General features: G+C 33.4%; 1 protein-coding gene and 1 pseudogene across 1 annotated transcript; one reads left to right on the top strand and one right to left on the bottom strand.

The window, feature by feature from the left end:
* The first annotated feature begins 7,904 nt into the window (after positions 1-7,904).
* LOC106770448 lies at positions 7,905-8,918 on the top strand. The gene is made up of 2 exons (XM_014656258.1): positions 7,905-8,348; positions 8,526-8,918. Exons 1-2 carry the CDS (start codon positions 7,905-7,907, stop codon positions 8,916-8,918), a joined length of 837 nt encoding a protein of 278 aa, XP_014511744.1.
* A 6,456-nt stretch (positions 8,919-15,374) lies between these two features.
* LOC106771996 lies at positions 15,375-18,753 on the bottom strand (annotated as a pseudogene).
* Positions 18,754-19,117: the final 364 nt, after the last annotated feature.

Here is a 19,117-nt window from a genome sequence, read left to right on the forward strand (position 1 = left end):
ATTAGTCATGTTTATAAAGTCAAAATTAATACATGAAAAATGATCTTTTTACTTCACCTATGGAGATTGTTAAAGTTCACAAATGAATTATGGAGGTGCAAGAAAAATAACATTTCTCTCCAAAATTTTCATAAATTTAATTTTCTCCCCAAAATTTTCATACGAGAAGTATATTTTTATAATTTAAATATATTTTAATATAATAAAAAATATATTGCTAGATATTATATTATTAAGTTAAGAATTTATTATTAATACATGATTGTCTTAAAATATACTTTTTAAAAATATATGACACTGAACCAAGTAGTGGCCTATAACATAATTTAAATTTATTCATTAATTATCAATCACCTATGACTTCGTATGGATTAAACATAATCTTGTAAAATGAAATGTTGTATGAATTAAAGCTGATCTTATTAAATTTACAATCTAGATTGGAAATGTTTATATTTAATAACGTGCCTAATGGAGATAGTGCCTAACACGTATTTGAGTTGGAGTCAACCACGAATAATGCCTTTGACAAACAAAAAGTAAACACGAGCAATGCTTTTTTTTTTTTATTAGTGTGTTTTGATTAAAGAATTAGAGTCATATATATGTCATATTAAAAATATATATTCTATCAATTAATTGAAAATAATCTCAAATTCAATATTTTAAATAATTAGAACAAAAGTTAACTACATTGTCATGCATATTTTTTTCGTCTTGGCGTGATTTTTTATTTTTTTAATTAGTTGAATTAGTGAATCAGAAACTAATCATGAATATAGTGAATATTGTCTTATTTGACCATAATTAACTAAAACTTTCTTGGTGTTTATCATAATTAATCTTTAGAACCTTTTAAATGAATGATATTAGATCAAGGTTAACGTTAGTTTAGATTGATTTGAATGGTTTCCAAAGCATACACTATTATATTTTATTCATAACACCTTTTTATTTATTTTGAGTTTTGAATATTGTTATTGTCATCCAAATAACCTTAAACAATGTTCTTCGAATAGATAGCAAAATAACATTTGTGAACTTTAAATATATATATTAATTATGGAGGTGCAAGGAAAAACTATAGACACGCAGGAAGGTGAATGAATTAATTTGGTTGATTTTAGAAACATTGATTTGGTTGATTTTCATTTCAGATGTATGAAGAAATTTTAGAAGTTGTTGAATTTGTCCATCAGTGAGAGAGTCATTATTTTGATAGACCACAATTTGATAATGCTTAGGATCATTTTCTAGAACATGCGACTTCGGTTGTTGTTGATGAGTGCTAGGCAAAGGTTCCATGAGAAGAATTTGAGTCCTAAAATTAGTATATAATTCTAGAAAGCACATAACATACTCTAATTTCCTGTAATCAGTGTCAATCTTATTCACATGACAACTACATTTGAGGTTACACGTGCAACTAGGAATCAGCCTTAGAAACTCAAGTTCTTCCCAAAGTACTTTTAAATCTGTGAAATAGTCTGTAATATTTCGTTCTCACTGTTTGATAGAGTTTACTTCCCAAACTGGGAATCAGCCTTAGAAACTCAATCTTATTCACATGACATCTTCCTTGCTTGCTTTATTCTATACCACTTCAACCTTTACTTCTCCACATTTTCTTATATAGTGATTGTGAAATTATCTGCAATAATTGTTATTTGGTATTTAATAACTTATATCTTATATATTATTCCATGTTGTGATATGTTTCCACACCCTCTGATACACATGTGTTACATAAAAGATTTATAACCTGCTTTGACACATATACGGTTTTACATCACTGAGTTATGACTTATGGAAGTCTTATGTCAATCATGATTGATCTTGGATATAATAACATGCTTTGAAACTAAATGATTTATGTTATAAAGATTTTCATCTTCATTTTTACTAATTCGGACCTATTCTTTGTAATATAAAAGAGAAAGGTTTCATGGAACCCTGAAGATGAGAACAAGGTCAAAAAAAAAAATTCACACTAAGGCATCTCACAGACTCTCGGAGATGTATAAAAAAGCTAGAACTCTAGGAAATAAACCTAATTGGCTGGGGGATGATACTTGGAATGCTCTTCTGGAAAAGTGGAACATGTCAGTTTATCGAAAAAAGTGTGAAATAGCTAGGAAGAATCGGACATATGAAAAGGGTGGATGTTTGCATACTGGAGGATCTATTAGCGTGCATGAGCATGTTATTCGTTTGGTATGTAACTTGTACATTTCATTTATTAAATTTGTAATCATAAACTTTACAAATATTTATTAACAACTCATATTGTTTGTAGTCACAGGAACTTGGAAGGTCTGTTCATGTTGATGAAATATTTCCACAAACACACATCCGTCAATCAACAGGGGACTTTGTAGATGAAAGGTCTAGGCGGACCCATGTATGTATCTACTAACTCTATCTCATTATACATTATCGATTTTCAAAGCTTATTGTTTGCTGATAATATTTATTCCTTTAACAGGAACAATTTCAAGCCAAATTTTCTCAAATGAGATCTGAGACTGCATCTGTTGGTGCCTCTGCATGTAGTCCCCTAGACCCTGCGGAGGAGGAGAGATTGAGAAACTAATGCTGGTTAGATGCTGCTGGTGGAATATACAAGGGACGTGTATATGGCATTGGACATGTCAGTTCCACATATGACTGTGTCGATAGTTACATCCGATAGACACAGGCATCTTCTTCCACTCGGGCACCAAATTTAGAAGTAATTGATAATCTTAAATCACAGGTACAACAATATGGCCAACAGCTTCAAATGGTTCATGGCTTTCTTGGTGGCCTCCTTCCATTCCTTCCACCTTCAGCTGCTGCAGCTGCACAACAATTTTTAAACTTTCCAAATTCTCAACATCAAAATGAAGCAGCCAATGACCACCAAGGTCCAGACCAACAAGCTCCAAACCAGCAATCACCAGTCCAGCAACCACCACCAGACCAACCACCACCAAATCAACCAGATGATGGAAATGATCAGTAGACATTTTATAGAACTTACTTTCATTATTGTTGAACTGATTTAGATGAAGCTTATGTTGTTGTTGAACTGATTTAGATGAAGCTTATGTTGTTGAACTCATTTAGATGAAGTTTATGGTGTTGAACTTATTTACATGAACGTTTCGATACCTAATGTTTGTTATGTAAACAATATTTTTTGTTGATTAAGTGCATGTTTTATTTCTTTTATATGACAATATACTATGTTTAATATTCAGCACTGCATATGAATGGTGTTTATGTTTAATATCCAGGTCTGCATGTATAAATTGTGCTTATGTCTAATATCGAGGTCTGCATCGGTTTGTTTGGAATGAAATACAATTATATACGGAAATATCTGTATATAAGTTATATATAACTTATATACGGATATTTCCGTATATAAGTTATATATAACTTATATACGGTTATTTCCGTATATAAGTTATATACGGATATATCAATATATAACTTATATACGGATATATCCGTATATAACTTATATACGGATATATCCATATATAACTTATATACGGATATTTTCGTATATAATTTATATACGGATATTTCCGTATATAAGTCTACCTACGAGGGTATTATATATGGATTTTGGGCCGTATATAAAACTCTATTATATACGAATTTTGGGCCTTATATACGGATTTTGGCTGTAGATAATTGTCATTTTTCTTGTAGTGAGGGTGGTGGAAAGTAAATATTTGCCCGGGGAAGCTCTAAGAGAGTGGTGGGAAGTGGTGTACTTGTCGGTGAAGCCTTCCAAAGAGTGATGGGAGATGTGATTCTTTTGTGTGAACTGGTTATTTTGATGAAATTCTTTTGTGGTTATATATGCTAGTGACACGGAATTCTGATAACGCAAGTGTTAATGATTTGGTGTGTCGTCATGTAAAGGATGTGTGTAGGAGTGCGATGATATGTACTATTCGTAAATCTTGTTCTAAGTTGATGTTGAATACTTGTGTATGTAATATGATTCTTTTTATGTTGGCTAACCTTGAAATGTTGTGGTTGTGGTTTCCATCTACGATAATCGTACTTGTACGGGAGTATATGTTGTTACAAATGTAGCTAAAGTGAAGTTGAGCGGCAAGATACAAGGGAGCATTATGGGATTTAAATTTCTATATTAATAGTTTGGTAATGAGATTATTTGAACGCTTTATGGTTACATTTGATTTGTGAACTTTCCTAAGTTGGGTTATAATAAATAGAAGTTTTTATTTAAATTGTATTTCAACAGAGTTAAACTTTTAAAGGTTTTTGTAAACCCGTGACATCTCAAAAATTTGGAGTGTTACAAATTTATCATTGGTAAAGCTCCTTCCAAAAGGCGCCACCATTACATATAGATCTTACATACGAAAAATTCGTATGTAAATTCTTTTTCTATTACATACGGAAAAATTCATATGTAACTCATCCGTATATAAAATTCGTATATAACGAGGTCATTACATACAGATCAAGATCTGTATGTAAATGAAAATTTTCTTATAGTGTAAATCTCTATGTCCGGAGTTGAATCTATTAGTTGTTCGATCCTAATATAGGTTATAATATCGTGTCTAATAATCAATTATTCACAAATATGCAATCGATAAAATATCATGAAGTTAAGAATGAGAATAGAACACAAGAGTAATTGAAAATAAATATATTAAATAACATAAATCACAAATAGTAAAATACCTTATGTATAACCTCGTGAATAAGAAAACTAGTTACTCCTATAGATTATAAACACTAGAAAAGAATAATGATGAATGCCTCCAACCTCCATAATGAGTTTCCATCCAAGAATAATTTTAAATTATGTAAGGCCTTCTATTTATAAATTTTCATAAACGTATAGCTTGTTAGGTGAATTAAGTTGTTGGGCAAGTTAAACACTACTTATTGGACGAAGTGTTGGCTCGTTGGGTGATTTGGATTAAACTAGACTAGGCTTAGAATTTGTACTTGAAGTAACTAATTCTCTTGATAACTGATTTTGTTGATATATTTTTTAATCTTTAATGATTTCCACTTATTTAGAAAATTATAAACAAAATACTTATCATATCCAAATTATTAAATAAAACCTTAATTATCTAAAAAGTAATAAGATAAGAAATAAACATAATAAAAACATGATAATGTTAATTGTTATGACTAAATTTACCTCTGTAAGGGTTTTATTTTAGCCTTGATGCTGCAAAAAGTTGAAGCACATACAATAAATAGAATCAACAATGCATTTTTGAATGGTGAGTTATTTGAATAAGTATACATGGAGATTATTTAAGATGACAAAACAAAAATAAAAGGATTAGTTTTTAAGTTAAATAAATTTATGTATGGATTGAGATATACTTCTAAACGGTTTTACAAATTCTCTTCCACCTTATTGCAACAAGGTTTTACCCAATTTAAAAATGATTACTCTTTGTTTACTCATGGTTCAGTTCTTCATAGGTCATTTTGTTGGTCTATTTAAACTACATCATCTTAACTGACCCTGATTCTTATTATGTTAATAAGGTACAATTAATATTGAATTTTTTGTTCATACTAAAAATTCTTATGTCCAATACTTCTTTGGTTTAGAAATTGTCAAATCCAATAAGGTGTCTCTTTGAGTCAAAGAAAATATTACTTTTTTTTTTATGATATTGGTTTTTAGGTAACAAACTTAGTTACAATGATGGTGACCCCGTTAAGGATCCCTCTCTCTATAAAAGATTAATTGGAAGGCTAATGTGTTTGACTATTGGCAAACCAAACATTACTTTTATAGTTCACAAGCTTAGTGATATATGCAAAATTCATTAATCACACATTTAATTATAATTGATCATCAGTTACATTACTTAAAGTCAACACTAAATTAAGGTCTTTTTTTCTAAGTCAACACTAAATTTCATTTTTCAACGAATATTGATGTTAGCTAAGGCGTTTATACAGATACAAGAAAATTAACCATTAACTTTTGTGTTTTTCTTGATGATTCTATTTCCTAGTGTTTTCCAAGAATTTAGTTTCAATCATTGTCTTGTTATCATTTCAAACTAAATACAATGTGAGTTCGTTTTCACAAGATCAACAAACACTTTGTTTTTCAATCTGACTAAGGTGTTTTGCTTTTAAGCTTCTATAAAGAAGATCAATTTAATGTAAAAATCACTTATTTCATGAACTAATCTCAACCATGCACTTAATGAATTCACCCTCTTTTTTACTTTATTTTCAATCAGAATTTTATGCATGTTCCATTACACAATTTGTCCTTTTGTTTCTTTTTGTTTTTTCAATAACAATGGAAATAATAGCACAATGACTAGATTAATTGTAATTTCAATGTGGTAAAATATGAATTAATGCATGTGGTGATACAAGGACTTCACAAGTTACCATAGAATGTAAAGAACACAAAAAATAAATTACAAGAAATAAATAACTAAAGAAAGTAAAGAAACTTGTAAATAAATCCACGAAAATGATGATCCAAATTGCAATAACCAACACAAGTGTTTTTTAGAATGTATGGATTATTTTACAATTTGTTAACCTTGTAAAATACAAAATTAATCTATTTATATTTTCTGACCTTCCTTAAATAATCACATGATTTTCATTATAAAATTTTAACAAGTTACATACAAAATCTTCCTATAATTATATAAAAAATAACTCTTAAAGAGTTTTGGAGTCGACACATATTAACACATATTAATCAATATCACTTTATTATCTAGGTAAGGAAAAGCAAAAGTTTCTTACATCTTTTTAATAATATATTTAATAATATTGTAATTTTAATATGCAATAACCAATTATTTGAAAAGATTGTTAAAAAAAAATAAGATGAATTGTTTCGTGAATTAAAATTACTTTACTAAAATTATTACCCTTTTAAAAATATTATATAGTTTTTATAGTAAACACTTTAACATTGAAAGGATTGGCCATAAATATTAGATAAGTTTATTTTAAGGTATTAATATAGGAAGTGACCCCGTTTAAAGGACTAATATGATACATTATATTTGATCTAATTACACCATTTGGATATTAATGTTTTAAAGGACGTGGTAAGTTTTGATAAATAGTGAGTTTGAGATGAATTTTTGTTTTCTTGAAATTAAAGTCATTGGGAAAATTTAATTAAATCCTAATCGTGAGTTCAAAATCTCAAATCCATCATCAATATCGAGTGACCATCGCGAGCCCAGATCTTCCATCACCAATGCTCATTCCATGACCGTAAATCGCATAACTTGTAAGTGAACCAAAATAAAGCAAATCCATTAGCAGCGACAACAGAACACAAATTGTAGAAACCATCACGCCACCGTGAGTAATCCTCGCATCTCCTCACGCAAATCGTGAACCCTAATCGTGACCAACGCTCCACCACTACATGTGACAACACAGATCGAACCACTATGACAAGTCACCATCTAAAAATCTATATATCTTTCACAACAATGGAGAAAACGAAAACAAAATGAAATTGAGAATTTTTTACTTTAGGAGTTTGAACAAAAATTGGGATTTTCCTAAACCATCAAACTCTGCACTCATCAACCATGACCAAACACCATAATACAGTTAATCACATTTCCCAAATTTTACCATTCATCATGATTTTCATATCTCCAACCTAATCAATTATTAATTTACGAATACAATCAAAATAAAAATTAATAAATATCAAATATAATGTATCATATTAATATAAGACAACAGCGCCAGTGATGACCATAGAGGTGATTGGTCTCATTGATGGTAATTCTGGCAGAGAAGACTCGTTAGTTGGAGATAGTGTTGGAGATCATTGAGGAAGGAGTGCATGGATTGAGTGAAAAGGCAAGAAAGAACACAAGATATTGGAGAAAATGGATAGTAAGGCCATATTCTTGATGTATCAATGTGTTAGTCAGAAGATTTTCAACAAAATCTCAAATGTTGGTACTACAAAGGAGATTTGGAGCATTCTTGTGAAGACCTATGGTGATGGAGACAGAAATGCAAAGGTGAAACTACAGGCATTGAGGCAGTTTGAAACTCTGATCATGGAGGAGAGTGAAACCGTGGCTGAGTACTTTGACAAGGTACATGAATTAGTGAATAAAATGAGGGCTTGTGGTGATAAGATGACAGATGAGTATATTGTAGACAAAATTCTAAGGACTCTAACCCCAAGATTTGACTATGTGGTGGTTGCCATTGAAGAAACTCAAAGGAAGGAGGATATTGATAGTGAGGAACTGCTGCACTCATTAGAAGCCCATGAGTTACACCTCAATGAGCGCAGACAGTGTCAGGAGCAGACCCTGCAGGTCAGATCACAGGGGAAAGGGAAAAAGGGCTTCAAGAAAGGAGGAAAAGGAGGCAAGAAAGGGAAATACTCTCAAGACTAGCAAGGAGAAGAGTCCACTGAGTCTGGAAAAGAAAAGAAATCAAAGAATGTTGATGGAGAATGAAAGTTTGATAAGAAAAAGGTGAAATGCTATAAGTGCCAGAAACTGGGTCATTATGCCAAAGAGTGTTGGAAAGGTGAAGGGGCTAAGAATAAACCTAAGAAAAGGGCTAATTTGGCCCAAGAAGAAGAATCAAATTTAGAGGCAGTAATTTTTATGGCCTATGATGATGAGAAACAACCAGAAAGCATTGTTTGGTACCTTGACTCTAATTGTTCCACTCACATGACCGGGAGAAAAGATTGGTTTGTGAGAATGCAGGGAGTAGAACATGGGAAGATCATATTTGCTGATAATAGCAGTTTGGAGGCAGAGGGTTCTGGCAGAGTAGTGTTGAGAGGAGAAGATGGCAGAGAAGTGGTCATTGAAGAGGTACTGTATGTACCTGGGTTGAAGACTAATTTACTTAGTCCTGGACATTTGCTTTAGAAGGGCTACATGATGAAGATGAAGAACAATTGTCTCAACATCTTCAATCAAAATGGAAAAGAGGTAATACAGGCCAAATTATCACAGAATAGGACATTCAAGGTGGTGATGGAGGCAGTAAATCATCACTACTTTACTGCAACAGAAAGGGAAGAGGAATGGTTGTGGCATCTCAGATATGGACACCTGAATTTCCAAGTTCTATCAATGTTAAGCCAGAAGAAAATGGTGATTGGCTTACCAAAGGTAGACATTCCAGGAATAGTTTGCAAAGAGTGTGTGCAATGCAAACAGACCCGAGGCAATTTTCAAAGGTTTTTATCCCAGAAATCTACAGAGAAACTTGGAGTGGTGTATTTGGATATGTATGGCCCTATGCAAGTAGAAACACCTGGTGGCAACAAGTATTTTCTACTATTCATAGATGACTGGACCAGGAAATGTTGGGTCTATCTTTTGAAGAGAAAAGGGGAGGTGCTGCAACAGTTTTTGAAATTCAAGAATTTGGTGGAAAGGCAAAGTGAAAAGAAACTGAAAATCCTGAGAAAAAATGGAGGAGGAGAGTATATCTCCACTGATTTCAGAGACTATTGTGAAAAGGAGGGAATTGTTCATGAAGTCACTCCTCCCTACACACCTCAACACAACGGGGCACCAGAGAGGAAAAACAGAACAATTTTGAATATGGTAAGGTGCATGTTGAAGAGTAAGGGGCTGCCTAGTTTCCTATGGGGTGAGGTTGTGATGATAGCTACCTATGTTTTTAATTTGTCTCCAACAAAGAGACTAAATGGTGTTACACCAAAGGAGGCTTGGACAGGAGTGAAGCCAGATGTTAAGCATCTGAAAGATTTTGGGTCCCTATGCTATAAACATGTTCCAGAACAGTTGAGAAAGAAGCTGGATGACAGGGGAATTCCATTGATTCTGATAGGGTATCATGTTACAAGTGGGTACAAGTTATATGACCTTGTAACAGGTGCAACTTCAATCAGCAAGGATGTGAAAGTTGATGAAGCTGGAGAATGGCAGTAGGATTTAGAAGAGAAAGAAGGACCAACCATTGAGTTGGAAAGTGAACCTGCAGCAGAATTAGAGGTATGCAGAAGGGAGGAGAGTGTTAGGACGTCCTCTAAAGTCACTCAGTTGCCAACACATCTGGGAGACTATGATCTAGCCTATGATGCAACCATTTCATCAGAGGGGAATTTTGTTCATTTTGCTTTAATAACAGAAGTAGAGCCAGTGGAGTTTGAGCAGGCAATGAAGGATGAGAGGTGGTACAAGTCCATGCAGAAAGAATTGGGTTCAATTGAGAAAAACCAGACCTAGGAGCTAATAGAACTTCCTCCTAACAAGAGACCGATAACTTTGAAGTGGATTTATAAGTCCAAGATAAATCCTCAAGGGGTGGTGACAAGATACAAGGCCAGATTGGTGGCCAAAGGGTTCTTACAGCGGGAAGGGATTGATTATGGAGAGGTGTTTGCTCTAGTGGGCAGAATGGAGACAGTGAGACTGATGGTTTCCTTGGCTGTGCAGAACAACTGGACCTTACATCAATTAGATGTAAAGTCTGCTTTTTTGAATGGGAACTTGGAAGAAGAAGTGTATGTTTTCCAGCCTCAAGGATTTGAAGTCAAGAAGCATCTTGAAAAGGTGTACAGGTTGAAGAAGGCTCCATATGGGCTCAAGCAAGCTCTAAGGGCCTGAAATCAAAGGATAGATGGTTTTGTGAGAAGCATTGAGTTTGAGAAGTGTATTTCTAAACATGGAGTGTATGTTCAGTGTTATCAGCAGGATGAGAGAGAAGAAAAGTTGATAGTATGTTTATATGTGGATGATCTGCTAGTTACAGGGAGTAGTGTTGAGAGAATGCTGATTTCAAAGTCCAAATGTTACAAGAGTTTGAAACGAGTAATCTGGGTTAGCTTAGTTACTTTTTTGGGATTGAATTCACCAAAACTGATGAGGGTATGTTGATGCATCAGTCCAGATATGCTTTGGACATGTTAACTAAGTATAACATGCTTCATTGCAACCCTGCCAATACTCTAGCAAAAGTTGGTTTGAAGCTTGAGAAAGATCCTGAGGAAGAGGCTGTTGATCCTACAGAGTACAGAAGAATGGTTGGAAGCCTAAGGTATTTGTGTAATACTAGGCCAAATGTTAGTTTCAGTGTGGGCTTGATTAGTAGATTCATGCAGAATCCCAGAGTCTCTCATTTGAATGTTGTTAAGAGAATTCTGAGGTACCTAAAAGGTACTTCCATGTTTGGAATATTGTTGACAAGTGGTGAACCAGGAGGAGAGGTACGAGTTACTACTTACTCAGACTCAGATTGGTGCGGAGATAAGGTTGATAGGAAAAGTACTGTAGGGTATGTGTTTTTCCTGTTAGGGAGCACCAATTTCTTGGAGCTCTACTAAGGAACCTGTAGTGGCTTTGCCATCTTGTGAGGCTGAGTATATTTTTGCCTGTGAAGCCACTTGTCAAGCAGCTTGGCTATGTTCATTGATGAGGGAATTGAAGATTGAAGTACAAGGAAAGGTTAGACTGCTTATTGACAACAAGTCAGCCATAGACTTGACTAAACATCCTACATCGCATGGTAGGAGCAAACATATTGAGACACGTTTTCATTTCATCAGGGAACACGTCAGCAAAGGGAAACTCGAAGTAGTACAATGCAGATCTGAAGATCAGAATGCAGATATACTTACTAAGGATTGAAAGGTGAACGCTTTCTAACACTTAGAAAGCATATCGGAGTGAGAAAAGTGGAGATCGGTCTAGATCGGCAGAAAAGGGCTACGAAAACCAAGGGTTTTCGTCTCAGGAGTAGAGATCAGCTCAGAGGGAGAAGTTTTTACAATTTTAATCGATGAAAACGTTTTTCAGGTCAAAGGTAGAGTTTTCACCGATTCAAACGGTGGAAAAAGGAGTTTTCATAAAATTGTGTTTCTTTACTGTTTTTGTTTAAGAGGAGTGTTAAGATAAACAAAAAAACAGAGTTATTTTTTCATTAACATCCCGACTTTGATTTGTATAAATAATTGTAAATCATACATTCTCTAAGTGTGTGTGGTTGCTCTTTGTGTGATTCTGCTCCGGTGAGTGGTGGTTATGGCCGTGTGTGTGGTGATTTGAGAGTGAAACCCTAGCAGAGCTCTCAACTCTCGCTCTCTCTAAGATCTTCGAACTCTCTCATCTTTTTTACTTTCTCTCTCTGTGTCACGTGCTCTCTTTTCTTAAAGCATAAGAGATATAATTTGTGTGGAATATTATGCTTCTGCCCTTAATTCTAATAGAGAATTTATTTTTTATTTATTTATTTCGAGTGAATTCAATGCATGGCTAGTTTTGCAAACTAATTAAGAGACCAAAATTTTAGTGTAACCATTGGTGATGAGCTGATTGATGAGATTGTTGTAGTACTGCAATCCTTTGGGATTAATGGGTCCTCTACCATCTAAGGAGAAACATAAGGTTTTTGAAAGTGTTGAGAATGGTTTTATCCTGCAAAGATATATAAATATATATAATAAAATTCAAGGGCTTCTGTTGAGAATCATACTTGGTAACAGTCTGGACCAAGAAATGGAAAATCTATAGGCTTCAAGTCCTGTATCCACTATTAGTCTCACATCTTCCTGCATTACATATATTTTAGGGAAAACAATTAAAATCAAATGGTGCTACTGTGACGCTTCAATAGTTCGAACAAAATAGTGGCTAAACTTGTATTATTAGATCAGCTTATGCCTCAATCTTCTCTAATCTTTCACAAATGGGAGAATCACATCACCATGAATGCAATAACGGGCAAATAAAATAAAAAAATACTGAGGCCAAGCGTATTCACTTTATACTTATGGTACCCATCATAGGCTACATCTCCATTTCCTCCATGCGCATGTTCAGTAAAAATTATTGCGTAGACTGAAGTTTTAAGTGAATAATGATCGGTATGTACCTTGCAAGTGTGACATAACACTGAGTGCCACGTGTTAAGGTCAGTACCACATCTTATTATCAAATCATAGTCTCAGTTTTAGATAACTTTAAGTCTACAGAATTACATAACACAAACATTAAAAATTTGACTTAATAATTTGGATTTCACTTTAAGCCTTGTATTTTTTTAATTAATTAATTCTTAATATTTTTTTAAACTTTACAATAATAAAAACAATTATACGGTATTATTTTCTTAATTCTGATTTATTGTACGAAATTTCCAAAAATATGAAAAATCTATATTTACATAAAATTGTTAAGAAGGATGGGAAGAGGAAAGAATGAAGAGTGAAGGAAAGGAACCAGCGTGGCAAAGGTATCCCATATGCTAACACTTCTTCCGTCTTCATTAGCAACTCCTTTCACCTGTTTACAATAATAACAATAACATATGTACAGATTAATTTGGATTCTCTTTTATGTTGTAATGCAAAATACACTTAATTTCTGTAACTGTAATGAAATAGTGATGAAATCAATTTTATATAAATAAGTCTTCATAACCTTACTTTTGACATCCAAAAGTTGATAGCAACAATTAATATTTTTAATAAATTAAAGATTAAAAACTTCTTTTTGTCCCAGTTTTGGTTGGAAAAATTCGAATTGATCCCCATGTTTCTTTTGTGTTCAATTTGGTCCTAAAGAATGTAATTGAAGTTCAATTGAGTCTTTTTCACTAACTCCGTCTAAATTGATAACGGTTTGTCCAAATATACAATTCCATTTTGAGATGTTATTTATTGGCTGACTTGGAGTCCTTAGTGGCATTCTTAGTTGAAATTAGGATTTTTGAAAATGTATTTCAGATTGGGGTTGCAACTCCATTTCACTCTGTCACTCCCACTGCCACATGTTCATCTTCAACCCTTCCAAACATACCATAGAAAAACCATTACACCAGATTATTAATGCCAGTCACATGTTTTTAATAGTATTCTTTTTCACTCTTCCACCCATTTTTACTCTGGAGATTGGTGGCAAATCCCTTTTTATTGTATACGAAGATGCTGATGTAGATGAGGCTGTTAAGCTAGCACCTTAAACAAAATCCATTCTATCCCATCCGCTAAAACCCCACGCATGAAGCTGCTGGCAGAAGACGTCGCGAACATAGACCACGGCGACCGCAGCGGCAGTCTAGCTGTGTTGCGGATCTGCGAAGGTGCTGCTGGATCTTCACGATTTCTGGGTTTTGTTGCAGGTACCATTGCGAGGAGACGAACTCGCGAGGTTGAACAGCGGCTCAATTTAGGGTTCCATGGAAGTTGGGATTTTCTGATTTATGGGTTAGCAGGTGATGGAGATGAATGTGCGAGATTATGGAGGTTCTGCTTGTGCCGCTATGCAGATTTCTCTGATCAAGATGCGATGTAGATGGAGGTTGCAAGGCTAACGACGGAGCTTCTTGAAGATGGCCATGGAAGATTCTCTATCGCGATGAAGATGGTGAGGGCGCGATTTTGGTGGCGCATTGATGAAGGATAACGGCGACGCTAGGTGGCTGACAACAAGGTGGGTAAGGTTTCGCCCAGTGGTGGAGGTCGTAAGGGAAGAAGAAGAAGAACGAGGAGGCTGTTAAGATCCAGTGAAGAAGAAAACTATGAACTCTATTCAGGTTTCAGTCCTTTGAACCAGTGAAAAAGTTATAAAAAAAAATCAAAATAACTTTAAATGCCACTGAGGACTCCAAGTCACGCAATAAATGACACCTCACAATAAAATTGCACATTTGGACAACAAGTCGTTATCAATTTAGACAGAGTTAGTGAAAAGGACTCAATTGAACTCCAATTACATTTTTTAGGACCAAATTGAACACAAAAAAACATGGAGACCAATTCAAATTTTTCCAACTAAAACTGGGACCAAAAAGAGCTTTTAACCTAAATTAAAATTGATAAGACTACTATTTTTGTGTTTCTATTTTTTTTTTCTTAAATTATCTAGAAATGAAATTATCTCAACATTAAGGAGAAATATTGCAAACTAATTTTTTACTATCAATTTTTTAAAGATAATTTTGTTGTCGTTTTCATGCACTTTTAATTGGATATGGATTTGTCTTAATGATGAAAATATTTTATCTGTCAAAATTTAAAGACGTATAAGTATAAATAATTTTTTTCTTGTGGACGGTGTTTCTGGATATGATGACATGTTGTCTCTTGGAGTTCCAATAGGACAAAAAAACAGGTAGTTGTATATTCTTTCCTGGTTGCAAAAAGATACAAAAAGAGTATTTTCAACTTTTACCGTTTCTTTTTGCTGGATAGACGTTTACAATTTTTTGCCTGGGCAATTTGAAAAAGAAAATTAAAATTATTTTATAACAATCTTACAAATAATAAATATTAATTCATAAGCATAGTACTTTCGTATTTAATCCTGCATTATCTCCATAATATATCAATTTTATTTTTTATTATTTTAAAATAAGGTCAACCGTTTTAACTTTATAATATCACAATTTTCATTTTTCATTTTTGTCATGAGAATGCTTTACAAGTTAGCTCTCTCTATCCTTCTTTTACAATCTGAATTGAAATATGCCCAGATATCTTATTCTCATGTATTTAAGGGAAAGTAAGCATACTAATACCACCTTTGTGCAATGACTTATTCGTGATAACAAACAAAGAACCTACTCAAATAAGTGGCCAATTGAAATGAGTGAGGGATCCTTCTCAAGTTCAACAGTTCCAACTATAGAAGTGCTTCTGTCCTTCAAAAATCGGCTATACCATTTTGCAGAGAGCTTTGGGTGTCTCTTCAACTCTGGATCATTCCTATCAATATAGTATAGGCCAAAGCTAGCTTCGTATCCATCCAACAACTCGTACAAATCCAGGAAAGACCAGGAAAAATACCCCTTTATGTTTAATCCATTTCTGAAAAATTTTGGGGTGATGCAGAATATCAGAACGGAACAGAGGTGCTTATGGGAACACTTACAGAAAAAATAAACCACTGTATTACAATCTATTGATGACTATGTTTCTTCTAGTTGAAGTATTTGTGGTCTTTTGCTTGTCGGTGGGTGGGTGTTCTGGGTATGTTTGATAAGTTCTATACATTAGTCACTTCTCAAGATTAGTTATAAACAATGTAGTCCAATAGATCAGTTATCCATAATTTAGATTCCGCAGTCGTAAACAAAAAGCTAGTCCACCAACTTAAGGAATTCATGTGGAATTGATGAAAAAAAGTGATATATTTATTGTTAGGATAAACTTAAATCTAAAGAATTTATTATTAATTTTTTTTGAGTTTATTTTATTAGTTTGAGCCAAATAATATTTATTTGATTTTAATACAGATAAAATAGAGTTTGGTAGTTTAATTTTCTATTTATTTAGGTATTTTGTTAATATAAGATAGAAATAGATTAAATAGTTGTTTCTATATTAAGTACGTTGATATTTTGTTTTTAATTTTTATTATTTATATTTGGTCTAAGATTCTATTTGTATGTATTTAAAAGATGTGAAGGTTGAATGAAAATTATCAATGAATTGAAGAGTATTATGCCACGCTTATTTTTCTACATTTATTCCATGAATTAGAGCAGTGGTAACATACCTCAAGGCATCAAGCACTCCACCAATATATTCATGCAAGTATTTCACCCTTGACACGTCTTGTAGTGACGAATTGCTTGCTGTCCGTTGACCTAACAACCCAAATTTAATCAGTAAGTCGTTCAATCATTTGAACTTATCATGTTCCACACGAGAAACCTAGATTTCATTAACAGGAGTTCCTAGTTTAACATTGATACATACGTAATAAAATTGTTGAGGAAAGTTCCATACAACTAAGTCTAAAGGTGGTTTATGTAGGACAATACAAGTTAAGTGCACTATGCCATTTACCAATGGCATTGTTAGCCGCATGTATATGGTAAACAGTATAAACAGGAATGAGCATGATAGAACCAAAAATGTCTGATGTAATCTGGTTGCTTTGTTTACAACAGAACTATGACCCCGACCTTAATATTCAATCCGCATAACATCAAGGGTTGATTTTACTAAAAAATATTTATTGCAATTATACGTAATGTTAGAGAGAGAGTGAGAGAGAGAGAGACCATTTTCATGAATGAATATAGGAGGATTGCCGTAGAGGAGCTTGAATTTATTCAATTCTTCCCGCATAACCCACGGTGTGATAGGGTACTGAATAATGTAAAGCGAAAAGTCAGTTATTTGCACAATGGTTAATCTAAAAAATAGAACCAATTTATGTTACATTTTATTTTATTGATACCTCTTCATTTGTAAACAGATGCGTTCCTACTGCAAAACCAGAAAGACGACAAGTCATTATAATGTAACGTTGTCCAACTTTTTATTATTACTTTTTATCATATCAAATAGATCATTAGGCTATGTAAGGTTACATTAGAGTGAAATGGTAAATGATGTGAAAGTCCACAAGTTGAACAAACCCATATGTAATGATACCACAGATGATCTAAAAGATTAAGTGTTTATAAGTACTTCTTTCGTTATATACTGTTATAGGACCTCTTTCCCAACCCACTTAACTGATTAGCAGTTAAGTCCTCTGTTTTCTCTTTCTTCTCTCATAGACCCTCCATTCTCTAACATATACTGTAAAAATTTATTCATACTTTAATTTGTAACACTTTAATCTCTTACTAAATTCACTATCCTTTAGCCTAAAGAAGTACTTACAAAACTTTGCAGCCATGTCTGCGTTGAAATCTCTCAGTTGGTTCTTAAGGACTTCAGAATTGTCTGAGATATTGATATTGGTGTAGTGAATGAGTCCTATAAAGTCATATGAACCCTTGAGTTGTTCAGATTCACGAGTTGTGAAGGCCGGAATTCTTTCACCAGCATTTTTCTTCATGGAAATTGGATAGTCTCCATACAGTAAGGGTTCCATAACCCTGCAATATCAAAGCATACTTCTAAAAATGCCAAGTTTATTATTCTTGGAGATATGTATTGATATGTCCAATTAAAGAAAGCAGTCTTTAAGAAGATAGAATAGCATGCGACAGAACTTCAGTCAAATGAAGTGGAAGAAAGAAGTAAAACAAACCAATTTTAAGGTTTGTTGCTTACCAACCAACATAAAAGTCACGAACTCGTTGAGTTGCTGCCTTGTCTTTCTCTGTATTTGTTTGAGGTAAAAGTCCAAACAAGAAGATAGAGATACCAACAAATCCATGTTGTTTGTTCTGCAATGTTACATGAGCTTCTCAGAAAAAGAACATTCTTTGCCAACAAAGTTTGGATGTGAGATGAAACAAAGTCAATATATAGAGATTGAAAATCAGATAAGGATTAGAAGTTTAAGAATTTAAGTTGAAATGGTCAATTAATCCAAAACCACATTAGGTATAACCAGATAATAAAAATGTGAAGAGATAATAATTAAAAACTCTTCGCACTGATAGTGATTACGCAATCGACAAAATTTCTGATGAATTACACTCTAGACAGATCCTTTATGTTTAGTGCGAAGTATATTTGTTGAAGATTTTGCCATTTAAACATGTATATGTAAGATTAGGTATATACCCAATACTTTCTCCGGTACAATCTGACAGCTGAAGAGTGAGCTAACAAAATATGATGAAGTGCCAAGTAGGGTTCATAGGTCGAGTTGCCCCTATTGCTCTTTGTAGCACAAAATGGGGGAGAACATCGTTGAGGTGGGCAGGTTGCGTGATCATACCCACCAAAGGCAAAAATGTTGGGTTCGCTGACAGTCGTCCAATACAAGACTCTGTCGCCAAACTCTCTAAAACATACATCAGCATAGTATGTGAAGTCTCTTCTGCATTTAAATCCAAGTAACTTATATGTTAGTATTTATCGATAGAAAAAATTAATTTGACATCTGACATTTCTCTTACTTCCATTTAACAATTTGACAATTCCACAATAATAAAATATAAATTAAATTGTTAAATAAAAATTAATAGAAGTATATGTGGAATAAAAGTACAAATTTGTAAATGTATCAACCTACCGAAACCCTTTATCGATTCTGTTCATGATTTAATATAACGAACTTGTATGTAAGACTAAAGCGAACGAACATACCCATTGTTAGAGTAGTTAGAATTTCCCTATAAGTATAAAGAGATCAGAAGCATACATGATGTCACGACTAAGCCATCCTCCATATTCATCTTC

The sequence above is a fragment of the Vigna radiata genome, chromosome 8 (genome assembly GCF_000741045.1).
Source record: "Vigna radiata var. radiata cultivar VC1973A chromosome 8, Vradiata_ver6, whole genome shotgun sequence".
Taxonomy (NCBI): domain Eukaryota; kingdom Viridiplantae; phylum Streptophyta; class Magnoliopsida; order Fabales; family Fabaceae; genus Vigna; species Vigna radiata.

What these genes read in the sequence shown, in the direction of transcription:
- LOC106770448 (XM_014656258.1), top strand. Translation starts at nt 7,905, where the DNA reads ATGGATAGTAAGGCCATATTCTTGATGTATCAATGTGTTAGTCAGAAG. An exon ending in GTCAGGAGCAGACCCTGCAG is followed by an intron (nt 8,349 to 8,525) that starts GTCAGATCACAG and finishes AAATGCTATAAG; the next exon opens with TGCCAGAAACTGGGTCATTA.